At 39.2% G+C, this 22,158-nt stretch overlaps 2 protein-coding genes across 2 annotated transcripts; both read right to left on the minus strand.

Annotated features, from left to right (window-relative positions):
• Positions 1–2,335: 2,335 nt before the first annotated feature.
• On the minus strand, positions 2,336–3,316 carry LOC145793752 (monooxygenase 1-like). The gene is made up of 4 exons (XM_082876623.1): positions 3,310–3,316; positions 3,146–3,174; positions 2,909–3,020; positions 2,336–2,877 (listed from the first exon to the last, which is right to left on the minus strand). Exons 1-4 carry the CDS (start codon positions 3,314–3,316, stop codon positions 2,336–2,338), a joined length of 690 nt encoding a protein of 229 aa, XP_082732749.1.
• Positions 3,317–4,913: 1,597 nt separating this feature from the next.
• On the minus strand, positions 4,914–7,578 carry LOC145793753 (monooxygenase 1-like). The gene is made up of 5 exons (XM_082876624.1): positions 7,449–7,578; positions 7,311–7,363; positions 6,483–6,550; positions 5,669–5,706; positions 4,914–5,383 (listed from the first exon to the last, which is right to left on the minus strand). The coding sequence occupies exons 1-5, from the start codon at positions 7,576–7,578 to the stop codon at positions 4,914–4,916; spliced, it is 759 nt and encodes a 252-aa protein (XP_082732750.1).
• Positions 7,579–22,158: the final 14,580 nt, after the last annotated feature.

The raw sequence follows: 22,158 nt of genomic DNA on the forward strand, positions 1-22,158 counted from the left end.
ACCCCTCTCCGTCGGGACATAACGACCTCACTATGAACAAGGTAAGTTAGAGCATAGACTTTCGGCCAAGGTGACAGGTCGGAAGGGACAACGAAATGATTAGTAAAGGTTATAAGTAGGCATCGAAGACAAGAAAAAGGTTAAGCCTTTCTATCACTAATCTATTCCTACATTCCATCTCTCTTTCTAACTTGCTCGTTGGAGGGTTCGCTGGGGGACTTCCCATTCCTCGTTGAACTTTTGTGCAGGTTTCTCTGTGGGCTTGGTACCTTGGATACTGGTTTGGGAAGCGTGGATCAGTCCGACCCGTTCCATCTGGAACACACTGTATCATCAATTACGGTGGATGGAAATGCTAGGGGAAGGGATAGATATAGATTGATGTAGGATGGTATAGTAAATAGAAAATATAAATCTCCTTAATTTGACTAACCAAATAATCTTTGATAAAGCCGAATAGAGAAGCAAGATTATTTGATGGGATTGAAGGCTTGATTTGGTTGAATATTGTTTTAAATAATAACAATCAAAGATGTTTCATTTATAAACGATCAATTTCAAGGACAAAGTTGTCATACAACTTATTTTGTGTTAGTTAACTTGTATGTGTGTTTGAAATGTAATATCCTTTTTTTTTTCATGAATAATGTTAGAACTTTTTTGGTTTTAAAGTTCTGTTTCATTTGATTTTTAGAATCTATTTTTATAAAAAAAATTTAAGAAATTAAAAATTAAATTGGTGGAAAAAAATTAAAAGCACATCATTTTTATAAAATTTTATCTTTTTAGAGGGTAGAAATAATTCTTTTAAATAATTTTTTTTCTAATATTTTTTTTCGTTAAATTAGTTTATAGTTTTTTAAAAGTCAAACACGGTGACAGCTTTGATATCTGTATTAAACCAATCCATTAAATAAAAAAAATCAAAATTAAAAATATTTCATATTTTAAACATATTAATTATACATTAAAACCCTTATAACTATTATTACATGATAACCATCAAAAAATATTTATTAATAATAAATACAACCATCTATTACATGATAGTCATCAAAAAATATCAATAAAACAACACCCATTACATAATTATCATCCAAACACATATTAAAAATTAATTTGGTAAGAAAATAAAAAATAAAAATATAAAAGATTTATTATTTTTATATAATTTTATCTTTGATGTGGTAGAAATAATTTTTAAAAATTTAGAAATAATTTTTTGACATTTATTTTAATCAAACTAATTTATATTTTATCAAATTGACGATTTTTCCTTTGAAATAAAATAATAGTGTCTTTAATTATCTTTATTTAGAATGAAATTTAAAATTTAAAATTAAATATATCACAATTGATAGTTTAAGAATCAAAATAATATAAACTCCAAATTACAAAAAAACGTTAATATAATTCGCCAATTATGCACTAGTCTATTTGCAATTGAAAACCTATAAACGCGACATGAATCTGACCCATCGCTCGAGGTATCAATATATAATGTATTAAGTTTAAAAACATGTATCATAAAGGAAGTTAGTAACTTTTATAATAAAAGTTACACATAAAAAAAAAAAAAAAAAAAATCCTAAAAGTGAAAACCCTAATTTCTCATATTATTCACACAATTGGAAGCTAAAGATTGCTTTGAAGAATTTTTTTCCTCTATAGTTTGGTTAGTTCTATTTATTTTTGTCTTTAATTAAAAAAAATTGAAATTTTGTGAAATATTTGTACTTTATTAATTTGTTTTGACTAAAGATCCTAATTTTTTTTTTATAAAAATAACTGAATTAAAAAAATAACTGAATTAAATAATTAAAAATTAAAAAAAAAAAACCATAAAACAACTAAAACATTATGAAAAAAAGCTGAATTAAAACACTTGAATTAACATTTGAAAACAACCCATAAAAACAACAAAATACCAGCTAAATTAAATAATTTAAAAATTAGAGTACAAAAAAATAAAAATAAAAATAAAAAAACCCTAAAACATTAGGAAAAAAATGATAAAACCACCTGCTTTCAATATTAAAGAGGAGGAAACATAATACCATAATGATATAAAAATATCACGTTAAAAAAAAATAATAATGATATAAAAATAACGAAAGTGAATTTGCTCAATTTGGGGGGGAAAAAAATACAAAACACACTAAAATGAACATTAAAAAACAACTTAATACTACAATTAGAAAAATAAGAACACAAAAAATAAAAACCCCATAAAAACAATGAAAAACCAACTGAATGAAACGTTTTAAAAGTTAGAATACGACACATTTTGTGGAAAATGACTTTAACCTTACAAAAGGCTCAAGAAATTTAGGTCTCAAATCATTTCAAGAAAACATCTAAATATAGCAAAACATTTGCAGAAATACTTAATTAAATGTAGAACAATGATTTCACAATACATACATAAATAAGGACTGTAGTAGAGTAACAGCAATAGAAACAACAACAAAAACAATTTATATAGCAAAGTTTCTACATCACAACAGACCACAATCATTCCTAGAATGATCATTTGGTTACGAAAGAAAATAACCATCAGAACAATACTAGCCAATTTCACCAACATTGATGAAGGTCCCACTAGCAAACCAGTGAGATAAGTTTGCATCGACAATCGCACCACCCTCATCCTCCGCTCTTTCACATACTGATCCATTGCTTCTCCAACTTTATGCATCATCATCTGACTTCGGCTTTGGATTTGATCAACTTCACTAAGTTTCTGATACAAACATCTAGCGAGAACAATAGCATCTTCCAAACCTGCCGAACCACCTTGTCCAAGGAATGGACCCATAACATGCATTGCATCCCCGGCTACTGTTACTGTTCCTTTTTGAAATTTTCCCAGTAACAAGTCCCATAACATGCATTGCAAATGCATGACCAGTCGGATACTTCGTCAAACCTCTCACAGCAGACAGGGGAAATGCTTTTGGGGGTATTAACTCGAGGAAGTCAGCTACCACCGAATTTGCACCATCACATCCAATCAAACCCTGCGAGATTAGTAACTTTCCTTTCAAACTGTTTTTGGTTCACTACTGCCAATATTAGTGTTTCATTTTCCTAAAACTAAAATTAGCTGATAAGTCAAATTCACATGTTGATTTGTAAGGTGCACCTGATGAATTAATGGACCAGGCAATTTATCTATAAAAGAAAAGAGTGTGCATGAGAAATAAAGTAATTTAAACATATATATTTTTTTTGATAACTAGGTCTCCAGGCCAGTTTACGCACACCTCAAGTAAATCCCAGGGCCTTGAAGTTAATAACCAGGCAAACCTCCCATGGCCTCAAAGTTTGGGATGTTTGGCCTTCGTGGGTTTTGAACTTGTGACCTCTTGGGTGGTCAGCCCTTTGGTTGCTTTCTTCATCCACTAAGCCAAACCCTTTAGGGTTAAGTGATTTAAATATTTGCTTACACAATTTATATTTTCCCTCTTAATGTTGTGTTTAGTTTAGGGATTTAGGAAGAAATTTCAAAACGGAAAGAGAAAAGGTGTGTGAAGCTAGATGAAATATAAATATATTTTATTCATATTTCACATTCCTTTTCCCTTTCCTTTTTCCTTTCTAATTCCAAATCTCTCGACCAAACACAGCATAAAAGTTCATCTGTTGTGCTTGAGATATGATTATCTTGCTCTTTTAAAAAGGTTCTCAAGCTTTGAGCCAATTTATTCAAATGGTTGGGTTGAATAATGAATAGAGATTGATTCAACAGATTTATCACAAACCTAATGAAGCCTTCAAGCTTGTATGTGTATTTCGGTGTATGAATACAAATACCTGATTGTTTTGACGATCTCCAGTCTATTACTCAAATGCCTTTATTGACTAAGTCACAAGATTACAATCTGCATGGATGACGTTGCTAAAATTATGTAATAATAGCTCTTTTTTGTCGATCCAGGTACAATTAGCAACCTAAACAAGCTAGGAAAACACATGTTTTCTAGAGAGTTCTTCATACCCCAATATGCAGCTATGTATTGCAATTTCTTGTTATCAAATATATATACATATATATTACAACATTATTTGTTTGATTTTATGAGGAAGAGACATCTCCCATGCCACATGAAGTTAGAAATTGATGTTACTAAGTATTGTAAAGAGAAAAAGAAATCTTTAACTTTTTGGTATAGGTTATAGGTTTTTTGATTTTTTAAATAATTTTCCGGCTTTTAGACTAAAACTATTACTTCCCAAATGAGACCAAGTCAAAATAAATCTCATATATTTTCTAAAATGAATTATATTTTCTTAGGTGAATTAAGATTTCATAATCGAAGTTGTAAAAATCAAAATGAGAGAGGGCTTGACACCCATACGTTTAATAACTGAGCCTTGTTTAGGAACTTAGTTATTTTAGTTGGCTTTTTAACTATTTTATGAGATAAAAAAAATTATGTTTGGAATGATTTGTGAATTTTTTGTAGTTTAATAAATGATTGTAAGAGAAAAAGTAATTGATTGACGTGTAAGATGATTTCTAAAAATGTGACTAATAGCTAAATCGATAGCACAAAATTGAATGAACACATGGACTTTAAAAATCAAGAAAACGTCAGGCAAAATGATGAAAAATCATTGAATAGATATATTCTGGACTTGATGGTCCCCGTTTGGCAAGTGAGTTGGGTTTAGGTTGAGACTAAAAAAGCACCAAAAAAGAAAAAATATACTAAACAAATTAATAAGATAAAATGTTATATCCAAACCATAATTATTACAATTCTTCTCTCAAAAAAAAAAAAAAAAAAAAAGCCATAAAATTTTCTCAAACATAGTTAATTTAATTTAGTTAGGCTAATTAGCCAAAATGTCAAAAAGCTAGGTTAAAAAAATTCTTCCCAAATGAACCCTAAATAATTTCTGCTTGATTATAGGCGGCCACAATCATAACGGGTATGACCAAGTCTCTCACGAAAGAAGATGACCATCAAGACGATGCACACAGACGAAGTTTCTAGAAGCGTCCCAACAGCATATGTTTTCGTAGAAATTTGCACCAATCTCATCCTTCGCTCCCCAATATACTGATCAAGTGCCACTTTTGCTCTCCTTTGTGTTGCTAAGCATCTAGCCAAAACAATAGCATCTTCCAATGCAATTGAGCCTCCTTGTCCGAGAAATGGGCCCATTACGTGCATGGCATCTCCAGCAACCGTCACTGTTCCTTTTCTAATCCTCGCGTTTAGTGATTCCCATGGGGCTCGATATCGAGTACCATTAAAAGTTAGTGAATCTACGTCACAGTTCTGTATCATCTCTAAGATTTCTCTTGGAAACCCCTTTACTGATTCTAGTGCTGACGATATGATTTTTGTTTTATATTTTGACATTGTTAAGTCTACATATATATATCATCAATATCAGTAATGTTACAAACTCATAATTTTTTTCAAAATTACAAATGTGTGGCTTAATTTCTTTTTATAAGTAAACTATACACTAGCTAAATTTTAATCACAAATATATAGAAATTGTAGATTAACATATCATAAATGTACAAAAGTATTGGGACAACCAAAAAAAAATAGATCTCTAATAATCTTTTTCTTTCTTCTTCTTATTCTTTTTTTTTTTAATATACAATGTGAAATACTCACAATGATTCAATATTAATGAGATTCACCTGAAATTTCTTGAACACTTTTAAGATTGGCAGAATTACTTTCCAATTGGACAAACAAACAAAAAAAACCTAAACATGGAGAGGTGCAAACCCCTATAATTTTTCACTTGTATCCCATCATATAATCATGTGCACTTCCAATGTTTTTGTAATTTTTTGTGTCCCACTTTTAAGTAATTCTCCCTTCAAGATTTAAAAAAACATATTGACTTTTACTTCAATACATAATTGAGGAGTCATTTGGTAATCTCATATTTTAGTTACTAAGTATAAAAAAGTCAAGAACTCAAAAAAAAAAAAAATTAACTCATACAAAAAATTCAAAAATCTTTTCTCATTCACTCTACTTTTCTCATATTTTTTCGTAAAAAATAAAAAAGTATTCTCAACTCATATTTTCGCCAATAAGACAAAAAATAATTAAAAGTTAACTTCTCAAATAGCCTCTAAGTTGACATGCACAAAGAATCAATTTATTTATGATTTTTCTTTTGTTCATATTTTAAATTTGAAAGTCTAGATGTGAGAAAATGAGGTATCAAGAAAATGACCCAAAAAATAAACCGGTCGATATACTATAGACTCATATATAATTTAAATTTGAACTGCACATTCATAATTTTAAATAATTCAGTAAACAAGTAAGATATTACCTTGAGGTGTGATTGGATGAGCAACAAACCAATATACAAGGTTGTGATCAAGGGGAAATCTTCCAAGCATAACATGGCCTTTGTTGATGGTAACAAATTCAGGGCAAAATCCATGTCCATTTTCATAATTTGGGAAACCCCTCGCTCTGCCCATTGTTGACTAATTCGGAGGTTTTAATCCAATGAAATTCGCAATCACAGAGTTTACTCCATCACATCCTATCACTACCTGCCATTGATATATATACACAAATTACAATCCCAAATTAGATCAAGTAATTTTAATGAATTAAAATCGTAAATTATTATAAATTATTATTATTATTATTATTTTTTATACTTAAGTTGTTCGATTGTTTTAATTTTCAATGTGACATTCAACTTTCTATTGTAAATTTTAAATTTTCTCTGTTTAAATCGTATTAACTCTCATAAATGAAGTCCATGTACAATTCTTTTTTTAACCGGTTTTTTTTGGGTTATTTTTGATCTTTAATATAAAAAAAAAAATTCCAAAATTTTTCCAAACACTTTTCACTTTTAGAGTCTCCTAGATTATAATTACCTAAAAAGGTTTTTTTTTCCCTTATATTCTTCTAGATTAGATCTTTTTTTTTCTTTTTTTCTTTTTAAAAAAAAGTAAACAATTTTTTAAAAATTTCACTAAAGACGATTTTTTTTATAAGAAGTGTGACATTTTAAGCCAAATAAAGTCTTAGATGTGAGAAAACTATAACATTTATATTATATGCTTTTAATTAATCAAATTACATTTTAAGCTGAACAGTCTTAGATGTGAGAAAAATTATAACATTTATATCATGTGCTTCTTAATTGATCAAATTTTAGAATCTACTAAAAAAAGGTACAAAACACTAACAAAGGCATAATCCCATAGGTTCTATGGCGAGACCATCACTCATGAGTATTCTTTAATCTATTGGAATTCGTTTCTATGCAAATTTCATATGTAAGTAAGACAAAATTACCTTAGCTTTGATTACAGTGCCATCATGAAGTTGAAGAATTAGAAGTGACACTGCTGAAAATTGAGCTTTTAGTGACGTTTAAAAAACGCCGTTATAGTTATTAAAAACACCGCTAATTTTTTTTGTGACGTTTAGTACCAAACGTCGAAGCTGTAGCCATCGCTGTAACTTTATGACGCTTTAAAAGCGTCACTATACCAGTGTAGGCGGCATTTTGTAAAACGCCGCTAAATGTGCTGCATAATGGTACAATGACGTCACTGCACATTTAGCGACGTTTTAAAAATGCCGTGATAGGTTACATTTATTTTAATAATATAACTGTTGGTATTCTATAGTGGCGTTTAAAAACGCCGTTATAACTTTATTTTTAAAATAAATAAATAAATAAATTGTGCTAATTCTGTGAGATTTAACCCAAAAAAATACCTTTTATAAAGATGAAAAATACACAATATATTGACTAAATTTAGGTAAACATAATACTATATCAATTCATGCTTCTTAATACGCAAAAATATTTCAATTCCAAGATGAAATAAAGTTAAACTAGTACCTAGTGGTAAGATGAAAGTTATTACAAAACAGATCGGCACAAAAGATGCAATTCAAAATAATTATACATACAAGTACTATGAAAGCATCTACTAAGAAACAAAAATTCCCGGGTTCTATAAGGAAGATGATGGTGCTCTATTCACATCTCAGCATTATTGACACATCTTGTGCTGTCACCTGCCAAGCATTCACCAAAGTAGGTGTTAACAAGGACAAATTCAGAGCAGTGAATCCCATTACAGCAATCCCTTAAGTTTATAATCCTTCATATTGTGCATGCTAGGTGACATAAGATGAAGATATACAATATTCATAAGATTAGGAGAATTTACAAAAATCAAAACTATATTATATACAATGAAGATTGAAATGTATGCATAATTACCGTGAAGCTACCATCACCAATGGAAGCAATCACTCGCATATTTCGTGCAGCATATGCATATCCAAGAGTCGCACCTACAACCCAGCCAATTGATCCATATTTCATTTGGAACTCATACCTGCAAACCCCAATTTCATATTATTTTTTGTATCTTAAAGCATAATAAAACAAAAAAAAAAATGCAACATTCTCTCCACAACTTACCCGCATCCCTCAGCCAACTTTTGAATCACATAAACTTAGCATTATTTCATTTGTGATTAATAAATTACTTTTGGATCTAACATTAAATTTTGGATTCTATAGTTTCCCTTATGTGAATGAATATATAAATCTCAACAATGCTCAATCAATCAATTACTGCGTTAGGTTTAGTTTACATTTCCCAACCATTTTCACGTATGTCTAAATTCGTTTTGTTGCTCTTGTTTCCCTTATCTTTATTAAATGTTTCTGGTACATTTAAGAAATGTTTCCACAACCCTAATCAAAACAATAAACAGCCTTTCAGAAACTAGTTTGATGAAATGATATGATTGTGCAGAAGAAGATTTGTCGATAATGCTATGACAGACAAATAGTTATTTCAAGGATATTTCTCAGTGCTTGAATGCTTATCAAGAATGCCCCATAGTCAAGTAAATGGCATTAATAGCTATCTTACCTCAAGTATTCCATGTCCAAAACTACTCTCCCTAAATGCACTCCACTCTGGTTGTCTATCCCAACAAAATTTGCCTTTTGTAGGGCCAGGGGAGAAATTCAAATGGCATACCCCTCCCATTTCTGGTAAGTATTCTGTGGTGGACATTTGTCATCTACATGATCAACATCAGCTGTTTCTATGTTTCCACCATCTCCAACTGTCACGTAAATAGGACCACATGGGTCAAGTGTATAATTGTAGACTCTATTCATCTGCTCATAGGCATGCACCTGAAATGAAGATAATATGTCACTTTGTCTGATAAAGAAAGAAAAGAGTTTTGGAAATGGAAAGTGAAGGATTATTCCATGTTCAATCTCCATTTGCATAATGGCATTTTGGATGTGTGTGCATATACATCTTGACCCAAGACCCAAAAATTCCTCCTTACAACAAGACAATCAATCTCACACAATTAACAAAACCCACCAACTTCCCCCCTCCCAAAAAAAAAAAAACACAAAATGTTAAGATTTCATTAAAGACAAAGTCGAAAGAAAAGCAACAAAATATTTGTGAACAGAGTAGAAGTGAAAGTTGTTCAAGATAGAGATCAATTAAGATAACAGTACCACCCGAGATGAAGACACTATTTGAGAAGATAACGTTACCTAAGGTAGTAGTGCTATTCGAGATACCAATGCAAGATGACGTCCAGATCAGGGATATTACACTTAGAAAAATATTTGTGAAATATGAAGGCATAAAGTTAAAGAAAATATGCAACAATAGAAGTAAAGCATAAACAAAATGTTAAGATTTCATTGAAGACAAAGCCGAAAGAAAAGCAAAGTTAAGTTACACTAATGGGCACAAGGGCCACAATCCTAAGCATCGTTTGGTACCAAAAAAAAGTACTGAAAAATAAAGACATAAAATTAAAAAATAAAAAATCCTACGTCTATGCTTCTGGAGTATCCTTGAGAAGTTTAGTTTTAGCAACTTCAATGATCGTGGTAGCAATGGCTGTATCGGCCACATCACCATCAGCTTCGGTGTTGTCAGCAATCTCCTTATCAATTTCTGCATCTGAGCTTAAGAGGAACTTGAAAAATAAATCAAAAGTTGTGTATACTTTTTATTTACTAGATTATGTCAACCAATAAAATGTCTTAAAATGGTGGTCTAATCAATTATATACTGAGATCTAATTAATAGTCCAAAACTTTAGAAAATAGTGAAAACAATGACTTGTTAGATTTATTTATTTTTCTTTGCTTAAATTGATTTTTTCGCAACCCTCTGTAGACACCCCATTTTTGACCGTCCTCAAGACTTGGACATTACCGTTTGAACACTCGGTGATTATCCATTGTTTGTGTTCGTTTGGAGTTCCCCGAGGTCTCGGCTACGCGCCTTGCCTCAGGATCTCCAAACTTGACTGTTTAGTGTCTGGTTTCACACCAAACACTTGTGTTTTGCCTTGGAAGGGGAGGGAATGCCTTGTGAGACATTTCCACACACCACCGGCAGTGGCTAGGGGTCACCGGCTGGTTTTTGCTTCCATCGGTAATCTTTTCGGCCGGTCGGCACATTTTGTTGCCGGTCGGCACTCTTTTTTGTCAAAATGACATTTTTGGGCAGCCGACCACTGTTCATCTACTTTATGTAGATATTTTGTGCCAGCTGTGATAGTTGGCACCAACTCTGCCTCCCTCCATACACGTGTATGGAGGGATCTCCCTCTAAGCAAGCTTGTTGTATAAGCTTTGCAAGAGGGAGTTCTATAAGAGGAAGGCTCTCCTCTTGGCTCTAGGTTAGAAAGTTTGAAGGCAAAAACCAGAGCTTCCATAGATAGATACACCTTATCTCTATATCTCCCTCTCTCTCCTCCTTTGTGTGTGTTTCTTGGCCAAAAAGTGTGATTTTAGCTTACTTTTGCACCATTACACACACTATTACACCTAGCTCCGAGTTTTAGGGACTTGGGAGGTTGATTCTTGAGTTTTTGGACTGATTTTGATCAAAAGAAGAGGCCTGGACCATTTGTTCTTCAAAGGATCTTCAAGGGTGAGCACTTTACTTTAGATTCCCCAAACTTGCAATAGTTTTTTACCTATCTTGCTTGCTGATTTAGCTTTTGTGCATAACAAAAAAAAGGCTTACATTTTCATGCTTTAGAACTTTCATTAAGGTTGTTTTGTGGTTTGAGTGCAAACTCACCTTATTAGGCCTTGTTTGGCCCCTTTTGTACCATCTTTGTTAAGCTTTGGTCACTCTTGTGTCTTGGCCTTCTCACCACTGAAATCCAGTGGATTTTCAGTGGTGAAGAAGGGATTTTGAAGTCTTGCATAGGGGAGGGACACCCCTCTCCCTTGGTCCCTCTTTTGTCCTCATTTTTGGCTTAATATGGTAGCATGTATGCTCAGTTGTTTATGACTGCTTTTCAGAGGTTTTTTGGGTGTTTTGGATCATGTTATACCTCTGTCCTATGTTGGGTTTATTGGTCTTTTACATGAATAACATACTTGCTTTGAAATCCCATTATTTGGCTTAAAGAGTGCCATGTTGTAACACATCATTTGAGCATGATTTTGGTTCGGCACTAAGAAGTTTTTAGCATTGTTTTTCCATGCTTAAAGTCTGTTGGTTATCAATTTGGTCATGTTTGACATGTTTGTTATGGTTGCTATGCATTTTGGCTTGTGAGCCCTCAAGTGTATGAGTCATAAGTATGCCTTAGTTGGTCTACTTTGATGAGTTGAAGTTGTTTGCCATGTCATTTCAGTCCCCAAATCATGCTAGCATGCTTGCATTCATCGTTCCTTTCATGCTTAGAAGATGTGCCCTTTTTATGCTTTGAAATGAACATTGTGCATGCCTAAGTATTTAAGCCTTCAAGGTTGCCATATCATTGGGTTTTAGGGCTAATTTCAGTATATTCAAACTCCGTTTTTGGTTGCATAGCTCATACCATGTTGGCTTGGGGTAGTGATAGTAAGATGCTCCTTTGTTGTGCCTTAACTTTGGGCCTATTAGTGTGTGTGCTTCCATGCTTGATTGTCCATTACTTTGGCATCTTTGGCCACTGTTTTGGGGTGTGGCCGAGGCCTCCCATTTCAGCCTAAATCCACTCTTGTTTATGGCTACATGTTTGAATTGTTGCCTCTAGTTATATGCTTGCACTGTGCCATGTTTGCATCTCATTTTAGGTTGCATTGTATCGCATTTTGCATGCTTAATACATCACCTTTGCATGTTTGGTTTGCATTGCATTTGGCATGTTTTGCATTTTAACTTCATGTTGCATCTTCAAGTCAAGCTTGTATACATGCATTCCATTGTTTGGTTTGGGGTGTCAAACCAAACTCGAGGGGCGAGGAGTGTTTGTACTTCAAGTGACAAAACACGTCTCAACCCTCAGTCGCCAATCCCCTTGACTCTAACATGATAGGGTCTTGGCATTCATATATTTGTTGCATGCATCTTTACATCAAGTGGCAAATTTGATCCCTTGAGCTATCATGCACCATTGATGGCTCGAGGATCGAGGGCCATGTTTCCCTGAGCTCAAAGCATGATAGAAAGCATGACCATGCTCACATGTGCCTGAGATCCCATGCCATACTGTCTGTCCTCTGTTTGCTGTCAAAACTGTCTTCTGCAGGAGGTTTTTGCCGACCGGCATAATTTTGCGCCAGCCGGCAATTTGTTTACAGCCGATAGATCCAAAAACGGCCGGTGGGAATTGTGCACTGCCGGTGAGTATTTCTCCTAGCCGGTGGTACTCTGCAGCATGCAAGGAACCTGTCCTGGGGCTTTGGAAATTTTTAGAGAAGCAGGCAGTATAAACAGAGGTGGCAGTGGTGTGGTACGGGTTTTCCAAGCGAGTCGGGTTTCGAGCATGCATCATTCGCGCATCCCGAGGCAGAGGCTGCGGCCATCCCTTTCCTTTCTTTTTGCATTCCTCCTATTAAGCAAATTAGAAATTCTGTAATAATTTTATTTGCTTATTATTTGGACTGTAATATTTATTTGTATCCTCCGAGCGAGGGCAAATCTGTAATAAGTGTGCGTGAGTGTGTGTATGTCTTCCAATCCCCACTTCTTTCTTCCCTTTTATTTACCTTCTTATGATGGTAGACTAGGGCATATTTTAAAGTTAGCATACCTTATGCAATGCATGCGTGCATTCATACATTTGTCCTGCATGCACCGGGCTCGGTACATCATGCTAACTGCATTTGTATTTCACATGCCATATTTAGGTTAGCCGAGCCTACTCTAATTGCATCTTGCATGTGTTGCATTAGTCAACTTGACATGGACTAGGACACGCATGTTTGCTAACTAGTTTATTGTTTTGGCACGGAGTATAATGTAAGTATTTATGTTTTAGCATCCTGCATGCATGTGAGTGTTGCCATGACAGTATGCTTCCCATGCGGCTAAATGCTTATATGATAAATTGTTTGAATGCCTGTGGGTGAAGGTTAGATTGTTTGAGTTGGAGAAACTCGTTGAAATCCGTATTTTAGCCTACTTGCGAGTAGCAAATTCCAAAGTATTTTCTAAAAAACGGATATGCAATGCTTATTTCCAAATTAGACAATCTAGTCTATACTTGTTTGCTGCGCGCATAACATAGTGATTCTAGGCTAACAATTGGAATAAGAACACATAATGTTTTCAAAAACGGGTATCACGGTTAGTAGAGGCCGATCTTCGGATCGGGCAAGAGGGGTTGCTCATAGCTGACCTTCCCCAATCGTACCCTAGCTCCCGAGCCGAGAAACTCCGATGATGACGGACATATGGCCTTCGGCACTGAGTCAGGGTTTCCTAAATTCCCCCATAAAAATATTTAGGTGGCGACTTTGTATCTGGCAAAGCAGTCCATGTTTGGCACTTCTTTTAAAAAAAAAATCTGTTTCTCAAAACGATTTGCCAGATTTGGACTCTTTGGTTCAAGATTAAGAACCGTGACAACAAAATCAAGTCCGAACTGTAGCGAGGGCCCCACGCGGGCGCGTTTACAGTTTCTGGCGACTCTGCTGGGGAGAATTAGAGAGCTTGACTCGAACTCGGGATATCCTGTTTTGATTTCATTTATTGGTCTCTTTGCATTGCATTTGCATTGGTGCGCCTAGGAACACAGTGTTTGCCATCTGCCATTCCTGAACGGTTTGCCGGAGGCTTGTCTTGTCAAGGCATGACCATAAGGCTGACCGGTTATGGGCTCTGACAGCATGGGAACACAAACCCCGGTTTACCGGGGCACCCTTTTCGACCATTCGACCTAGTGCATATTCGGATCCATAGTGACCATTCCAAGTTAGGACAGGCTGCTTACCCGGTGTTAGGTTGTTTGAGAACTGCTGCGTGCATAGTGAAACCCTAGCTCCTGACAAAATAGGACAGGGAAACCCTACCCCAACATAGGGGTGTTTTGGCTCTCTTTACTTGCTATGTGCTTTTAGAATGTATTTCTACAGGAACGTGCATATCAGTTTGCAAGATTGAGTATTAGGCCTGAGGGTATCAGCATCAGTTTATGAGAATCAGTTATCCGCGGGTATCAGGTTCAGTTTCGGGAACAGTGATCAGTATCAAGGAACAATGTGTCCAGTTTACCGACTATGTATTATGGATACCCAACTGTGTATTGTATGTGTGTATTGTATGCCGTTATGCTGTCCGGTTGTTAGTTTATTTACTGCTTTATTTATCTTTTTGCTAGGTAGTTTAGCATCATTGCTTCCAACCCGGTAGATATTCCCCAAGCACTCTGGATCAGAGGTCGTCGGCTCCATCGATCTGAGGATCTAATAGCAGGACAACCGGTGTACCACTCTCTACCCCCGATTACTAAACGGAAGGCAACTAGGCAGAGGGCATCGGTTCAACAGTCAGTACAGAGGGCTTTATCTACCCCACCTGTGTACAGTAGGGATCAGGATCCTGTTTCACCCGCATAAAGGGAACATATACCAACAATTCAGTCAGAACAGAGTAGCATGGCTAGTCTAGAAGAGATGGTGTGCCAACTCCAAGAAAGCATGAAAATGATGCAGCAAGATGCTGTCCGACAGGCAGAATTCGCCAAACAACAAGCCACAGTTATGAGTGAGCAAGCAGAGTTAATTGTGAGACTGCAGCAGCAAACTGGGGCGTCAGCTTCACAGCAAGTCCCTCTTCCACTAAGGGTTCCGATACCCGAAGAGACGCCAAACGCCCGGAATGTCCAAGAAGATACAGACATCCCGACGGGGCCGGCTCCACCCCCGATTTTGCCTCAACAATCCAAGGCACCCACTCCTATCAATTTATCAGATTCTCCCTTCGAGTCCGAGGTAGACCCCGTGGCATTAAAAATGCACAAGCTTGAAAAGCTGTTCAAGAAATCTCAAGGTGTGAAGTCCATTCCAGACATTGGAGACGGATACACTGACGCAGCCGTGACACTGCCAGATCGGTTTAAGATGCCGTAAATTGATCGTTTTGACGGATCTGAGGATCCCATGGTACACCTGCGACTATTTTCAGACGTTCTAAGGCCAATGGGCCTCACTAGATTGCAGAAGCTGTCTTTATTTGGCCGGACTCTGTCGGGAGTAGCGGCCGCATGGTATGCCAAATTGGAGGATGATGTCAAGAGAAGTTAGGACGAGATGGCTGAGGCCTTCATCTTGCAGTACTCGTATAACACACAAATTGAGATCACGACCCGGGATCTCGAGACAACGAGGCAAGAAACCAAGGAGAGCTTCTCAGAATTCGTAACCAGATGGCGGGCTAAGGCTTCGATGATGACCTTAAGACCCACGGACAAAGACCAGATTCGGATGATTGTGCGCAATCTTCTGCCGAAGCTAATGCAAAAAATGATTGTAATCCCCTTCCCTACCTTTGTTGATCTGCATGAAATGGGGGTGCAGATCGAGGATGCCTTAAAACAAGGCCTGATTGATAACGACCGGGAGCAACCCTGCAGAACTTTCAATCGTATTACTAATGCAGGCCCGAGTGGCGCTACGACTACCAGGACTTCCGAAGTGAGTATGGTCACCACCAATCCTTCCCCGAGAACTATGGTAGCCACACCATTCTCCGGTGCGTCCGGAAGCAACCCACAAACAGCCAAATACCCTCCAAAAAATACCAGAACCTTCGCTCCACTTTATATGCCCCTGTCCAAAGCTTTGCGGGTTTTGATCAGAAAAGGGCATCTGAAGCCCCTAGAGCTGCGGCCCCTACCGGAAAGACTCCCCGCTGCCCACAATCCAGCCAAGTATTGCGCGTTCCATCAGCAGCACGGTCACGATACCGACCTGTGTTTTCAATTGCGTCATGAGATCCAAGATCTCATTGATAATGGGGTGATTTTACCTCCTGAGAAACCCAATGTCACTACAAATCCCCTCCCCACACATAACCAAGCTCCACCACCTAAAAGAATCAATTTCATCCACACTGGGGTCGCATCCTACGATCCTAGTATCTATATCACACCCTCCTACCTGCCTAAGCCGGAGGTTTCCCTTCCTGATTGCACCGATTTGTGCATGATGGACGTCTCCATAACCAAACCCAAGCCAGTGGTGGTGACCATCGAGAGCAGGAGGGAGAAGACTCCAAAGGAAAAGGGGGTTGTCAAGCCAGAGTCTGCGGAATCTGGGAGTGATGTTGGGAACGTTTACAGTCCGAGTGACTACATTTCACCAGTGGGCCAGAATAGACCAGATGTGGAATTTCCAACAGAAGGAGAGCTGTGTGCAATCCAAGGGGACAGTTCAGGACAGGGAACGGATGATTTGACAGCTGTGGAAAGGGATCTTGCCAAGTTCCAGTTTTACGATAACCAAGATCCAGAAGACTCAGCCATCAACTGGTTCGATTACGAGGAATCTGCGGAGGCCACGGGATGGTTGGACGATCAGCCAGATGTGGTAGGAGGGTTTCAGTCAGAACAAGGCCCGGCAGGGGCAGAAATGTCAATAACAGCCGGGATGGTTGGAAAGCAGAATACATCGCCAGAGAGCGTCGGTGTCGAGAGTTTCGCTCGGGAATGGAGCATTTTGAGTACAGGGATCATTGAGCAATCTACTGCATTGACACAGTCAGAACAGGAAAGATTCGAAGATTCTGAGAGGATCACTAAGGCAAAAGGCCACGTGGGAGTTGAAACTGCCACAAGTACAGAAATGGAGAATGCTGCGAGCATAGGGATAAAAGCTACTGCAAGTATCGGGACAGTTATGCCAGAACCGGACAGGTGCCTGTCAGCTGCAGATGGTATGTGGTGGGAAGACGATGATCTATGTCTTGCCCACACGGACGAGGATTGGGAGGGTAACCAACCAGATGATACCTGGTATATCGGCGAAGTCGATCACATGACTAGGAGTGGACGGTATTTCAAGCCTCCACACCTAGATCAACCAGAGGCGTCTGGAAAAGATAAGGAGGCAGAGAAGCAAAAGGAAAAGCAACTCGATGATGAGGCCGTATTGAGACAATTGAAAAAGATACAAGCAGACATCTCCATCTAGGGACTGCTTATGGCTTCTCGAGAACATAGACAGGCTGTCCTTTCAGCCATGGACAAAGCCAAGCTTTCTATAGACACCACGCCTGAACAGCTGGTGGACCTAGTTTTTTCGGGAGGAAGTTCCCCGGCATTGAGCTTTTCTGACAAAGAACTGCCACCTGAAGGTGAAAACCATAACAAGCCACTCTACATCTCTGTGGAGTGCAGAGATAAATGGATACCCGTGGTGCTTGTTGACACAGGGTCCGCCATCAACGTCTGCCCGGCAAGGACAGCTTATGCGATTGGTTTGAAAGTCGCGGATTTTGTGCCAACGGCCCAAGTGATTCGGGCGTATGACAACACAAGCCGGGAAGTAATGGGAACGGTTAAGATTCAAACAAAGGTTGGGCCGGGACAGCATGGGATAGATTTCCATGTCTTGGAGGTTCCTGCAACTTCCAACCTACTTCTAGGGCGGCCGTGGCTGCATCAGGCAAAGGCGGTCTCCTCCACCCTACATCAAGTGGTGAAATACCCCTATGGGAAGGGAGTAGCCATCGTCTTTGGAAACTCATCGATTCATCCGCCGCCAGAAGTATCCACGCCTGTTCTAGAAATTGAACACGGTATGGAAGATGTGTTCATATCGGGTTTTACCTTGGCTGAGGCTCGGGTTGTTCAGGACATTATGGCTGCTAGTGAAGGGGTATATGTCAGTGCTCATGCAGTCTATCTCATGAACAAGCTCCGACATATCCCCGGGATGGGATTGGGCAAGAGCGGCCGGAAAGGCGTCGCAACATTGGCCGAAGTGCCGCACAACCCTCATACCTTTGGATTGGGTTATCTACCCACCAAAGAGGACTGGATAAGGAAAGGAAAGGAAATGGCCGGAAGAGCCAGAGCGAAAGAAGGCCGGGAAACCCTTCGAGTTGATGCATAGGCCCATTCGGGGTACCCTAAACGGACGTTTCGTCCGGGAGGGGGATGACTTTCCATTTTGTGGCTTCCCAGAGCCATGGCTGAACGCGGAGAAGAAACGCGTGCCAGGTTTCGAGATCTTCTTTGACCTGCAGCTACCTGAGAATAACAACGTCGAAGGGGAGGCAAACCTATCGGTTGAGGCTGAACAAAGTAAGGAAGTGCAGTCTGAGGACGCTGAAAATGAAATGGGAGCAGCGCTGGCATGTCTGCTTTCAGATCCTCCGATCGAACAGAAGTGCTTGGGGGATAGCTCCTCGGTATGTGTGATCGGGAACGAAACGGCTGCGAGCCCACCACCAACTATTTTGGATGCATCCATCGCACCCTCTCTCATCTGGCAATATGAAGAAGGATTCTTGTCTAGCAGCACCGGGTCAGGTAGTGAGCCGGAATCTGATTCCACCGAGTCCTGTGGGTCGGAATCAGGTTCCAGCTTGACTGAGTCTGAGTCCGGTATTCCTGGGGGTGATAACCCAGATGCCACAGTCCTGTCTAGGTCGTTATTTTCTTTCTCTTTTGAGTCTGTTGTAACAGAAGAATCAGATGGCTTGGAAGTGTTTAATGAGAACGACGTGGATGTGGTTTCTGAGTATTTTTCTGTGCCTTTGATTTATTGCTTAAATTAGGATTTTCAAAATTTTGATGAAAACGACGAGGAAGAAATTCCTCCGATTTTGCAACGGTTAATTGATCAAGAGCAGGAAAGATTTGTTAAACCCTTAATGGATGAAATCACTACTGTGAATGTTGGTACTGAGAAAGACCCGCGGCTGGTCCAAATCGGGTCCACGTTGTCTTCTGAGGAACGCGAGCGCTTAGTCGCTTTATTAAAAGATTTCAAAGATGTTTTCGCGTGGTCCTACGAAGACATGCCTGGAATCGATCCTGAGATTGTACAGCACCGGATCCCTCTTGATCCCAAGGCCCGACCTGTCAAGCAGAAGTTCAGAAGGATCCGCCCTGATTGGGCCATTAAGATCAAGGAAGAGGTCACCAAACAAATCGATGCAGGCTTCCTGCTGGTATCCAAATACCCGACTTGGTTGGCCAACATTGTTCCGGTGCCGAAGAAGGATGGCAGAATTCGGGTCTGTGTAGACTTCAGAGATTTGAACAGGGCCAGTCCGAAGGACGACTTTCCCTTGCCGCACATTGATGAATTGGTAGATTTCACGGCAGGACACGCCTTGCTTTCGTTTATGGATGGCTTTTCAGGCTATAATCAGATAGTAATGGCACTCGAAGACCGGGAGAAGACTGCATTCACTACCCCGTGGGGTACATATTGTTATAGAGTGACGCCATTTGGGTTGAAAAATGCTGGAGCTACTTATCAACGGGCAGCAACTACAATATTGCATGATATGATCCATAAAGAGGTCGAGGTGTATGTGGACGACATGATTGTCAAGTCCAAAGAAAGAGAAGGGCACTACACCGCCTTACAAAAATTCTTTCAAAGGATCAGAGAGTTTCGGCTGCGGTTGAATCCCCAGAAGTGTACTTTTGGTGTTACGGCGGGAAAAATGCTAGGGTTTCTGATTATACAAAAGGGCATCGAGGTCGACCCTTCCAAAATCAAGGCCATCTTAGAAATGCCACCACCAAGGACTGAAAAGGAGGTACGAGGCTTTCTGGGTAAAGTGCAATTCATAAGACGGTTTATCTCTAAATTAACCTTGACTTGTGAACCACCTTTTGGTCTCCTAAAGAAAGGAAAGAAGTTCCAATGGGACGGCCGATGTCAAGCAGCTTTTGAACAGATCAAAGAGTATCTACAGAACTCGCCCGTGTTGTCACCACCAGAGCCGGGGAGACCGTTGATATTGTATCTTTCGGTAACTGAGACTACCATGGGCTGCATGCTCGCACAAGAGTCAGAGGACAAAGTGGAAAGGGCTATCTACTATCTGAGCAAGAAGATGCTGGATTACGAGACCCGCTATACACCGCTGGAGAAGGCTTGTTTGGCCTTGGTATGGGCTACCAGGAAGCTGCGGCACTACCTGTTAGCTCACTCTGTAATGTTGGTTTCACGTTTGGATCCCATCAAATATCTTTTCGAGAAACCAGCACTTACGGGTAGGCTAGCTCGTTGGCTGCTATTGCTTTCTGAATTTGATTTGAAGTATGTAATACGCAAGTCAGTGAAAGGAAGAGCAGTAGCGGAGTTCCTTGCCGACCACCTAGTTGAGGGGGATGAAGCGGTTGAGTACCTATTCCCAGATGAAGCCATTCTGCACATCGAAGATGAAACTTGGACGATGTACTTTGACGGAGCGTCAAACCAGTATGGGTATGGGATAGGGGTGTTGCTGATAGCGCCTGACGATTCTCGTATCCCTTTAGCATTCAAGCTCCGGTTCAAAGTCTCGAACAATGAAGCAGAGTATGAGGCATGCATTGCCGACCTAGAAGCAGCCCTAGAACTAGGGGCAAGACGGTTGGACGTCATTGGGGACTCGAACCTTGTTGTATCTCAAGCAAAAGGAGACTGGAAAGTCAAAGAGGAAAGGATGATAATTTACCATCAAACCTTGGATTTGTTAATTCCTCAATTTGAGAAGCTAAATTTCACCCACCTAGTAAGAGAGAACAACAGGTTCGCCGATTCACTAGCAACTCTATCTTCCATGATAGACATCCCGTCCGGAGTCCGGATGCATCCGGTCATTATTGATCAGAAGTTTGCGCCAGCATACGAATCAATTTCCGCCATAGATGAGGCTCAAGACGACAACCCCTGGTATTACGACATTTGGAACTTCTTGGAAAAGGAGACGTATCCACTAGGGGCAAATGCCAAGATAAGAGGGCAATCAGAAGAATGGTTGTTCAGTTCATCATCTGCGGGGGTAAGCTGTACAAAAGGGGTCATCTGGGAATGCATAAGCTCTGTGTAGAAGCTGAAGAGTCGAAGCGCCTGATGGAGGCCATCCATGGAGGGGAGTGCGGTGCGCACATGAATGGGGTAATGCTGGCCAGAAAGATCCTCAGACAGGGTTACTACTGGTCAACCATGGAGGAGGATTGTATCGGCTTTGTTCGGCGATGCCACAAATGCCAGATCCATGCAAACCGTATGAACATCCCATCGTCCAAGCTGTACAACATGACGTCCCCATGGCCATTTTCCGTTTGGGGAATTGATGTGATCGGAGCTGTTACCCCGAAGGGGTCGAATGGACATGAGTATATCCTGGTAGCGATAGATTATTTCACAAAGTGGGTCGAGGCCCAATCATACGCGGTGTTGAAGGCGTCGCACATCGCAAAGTTCATCAGAAACAACATCATCTGTCGCTACGGGGTGCCAAACGAGATTATTTCGGATAATGGATCCCACTTTAAGAAAGAAGTGGTCGACTTGTTGGGGAAGTATAACGTGGCTTTTCATAAGTCATCTACATACCGGATGCAAACCAATGGAGCAGTTGAGGCCGCCAACAAGAACATCAAGCACATACTGCGGAAGATGGTGGAAACCTACCGGGATTGGCCAGATAAGTTGCCGTTTGCTCTGTGGGGCTACAGGACTTCAATTAGAACTTCTACCGGAGCGACTCCGTATTCGTTGGTTTATGGAATGGAGGCCGTTCTACCTATCGAAATTGAAGTTCCGTCTTTACGGGTATTGGCTGAGTGTCAGATCGCTGAGGCAGATTGGCAGCAGAGCAGGTTTGAGGAACTCATGCTCTTTGGCGAGAGAAGGCTGAAAGCACTGTACCACGTCCAAAGTTAT

This window comes from Camellia sinensis, chromosome 6 (assembly GCF_055761805.1).
Source record: "Camellia sinensis isolate YWXY chromosome 6, ASM5576180v1, whole genome shotgun sequence".
Classification (NCBI taxonomy): domain Eukaryota; kingdom Viridiplantae; phylum Streptophyta; class Magnoliopsida; order Ericales; family Theaceae; genus Camellia; species Camellia sinensis.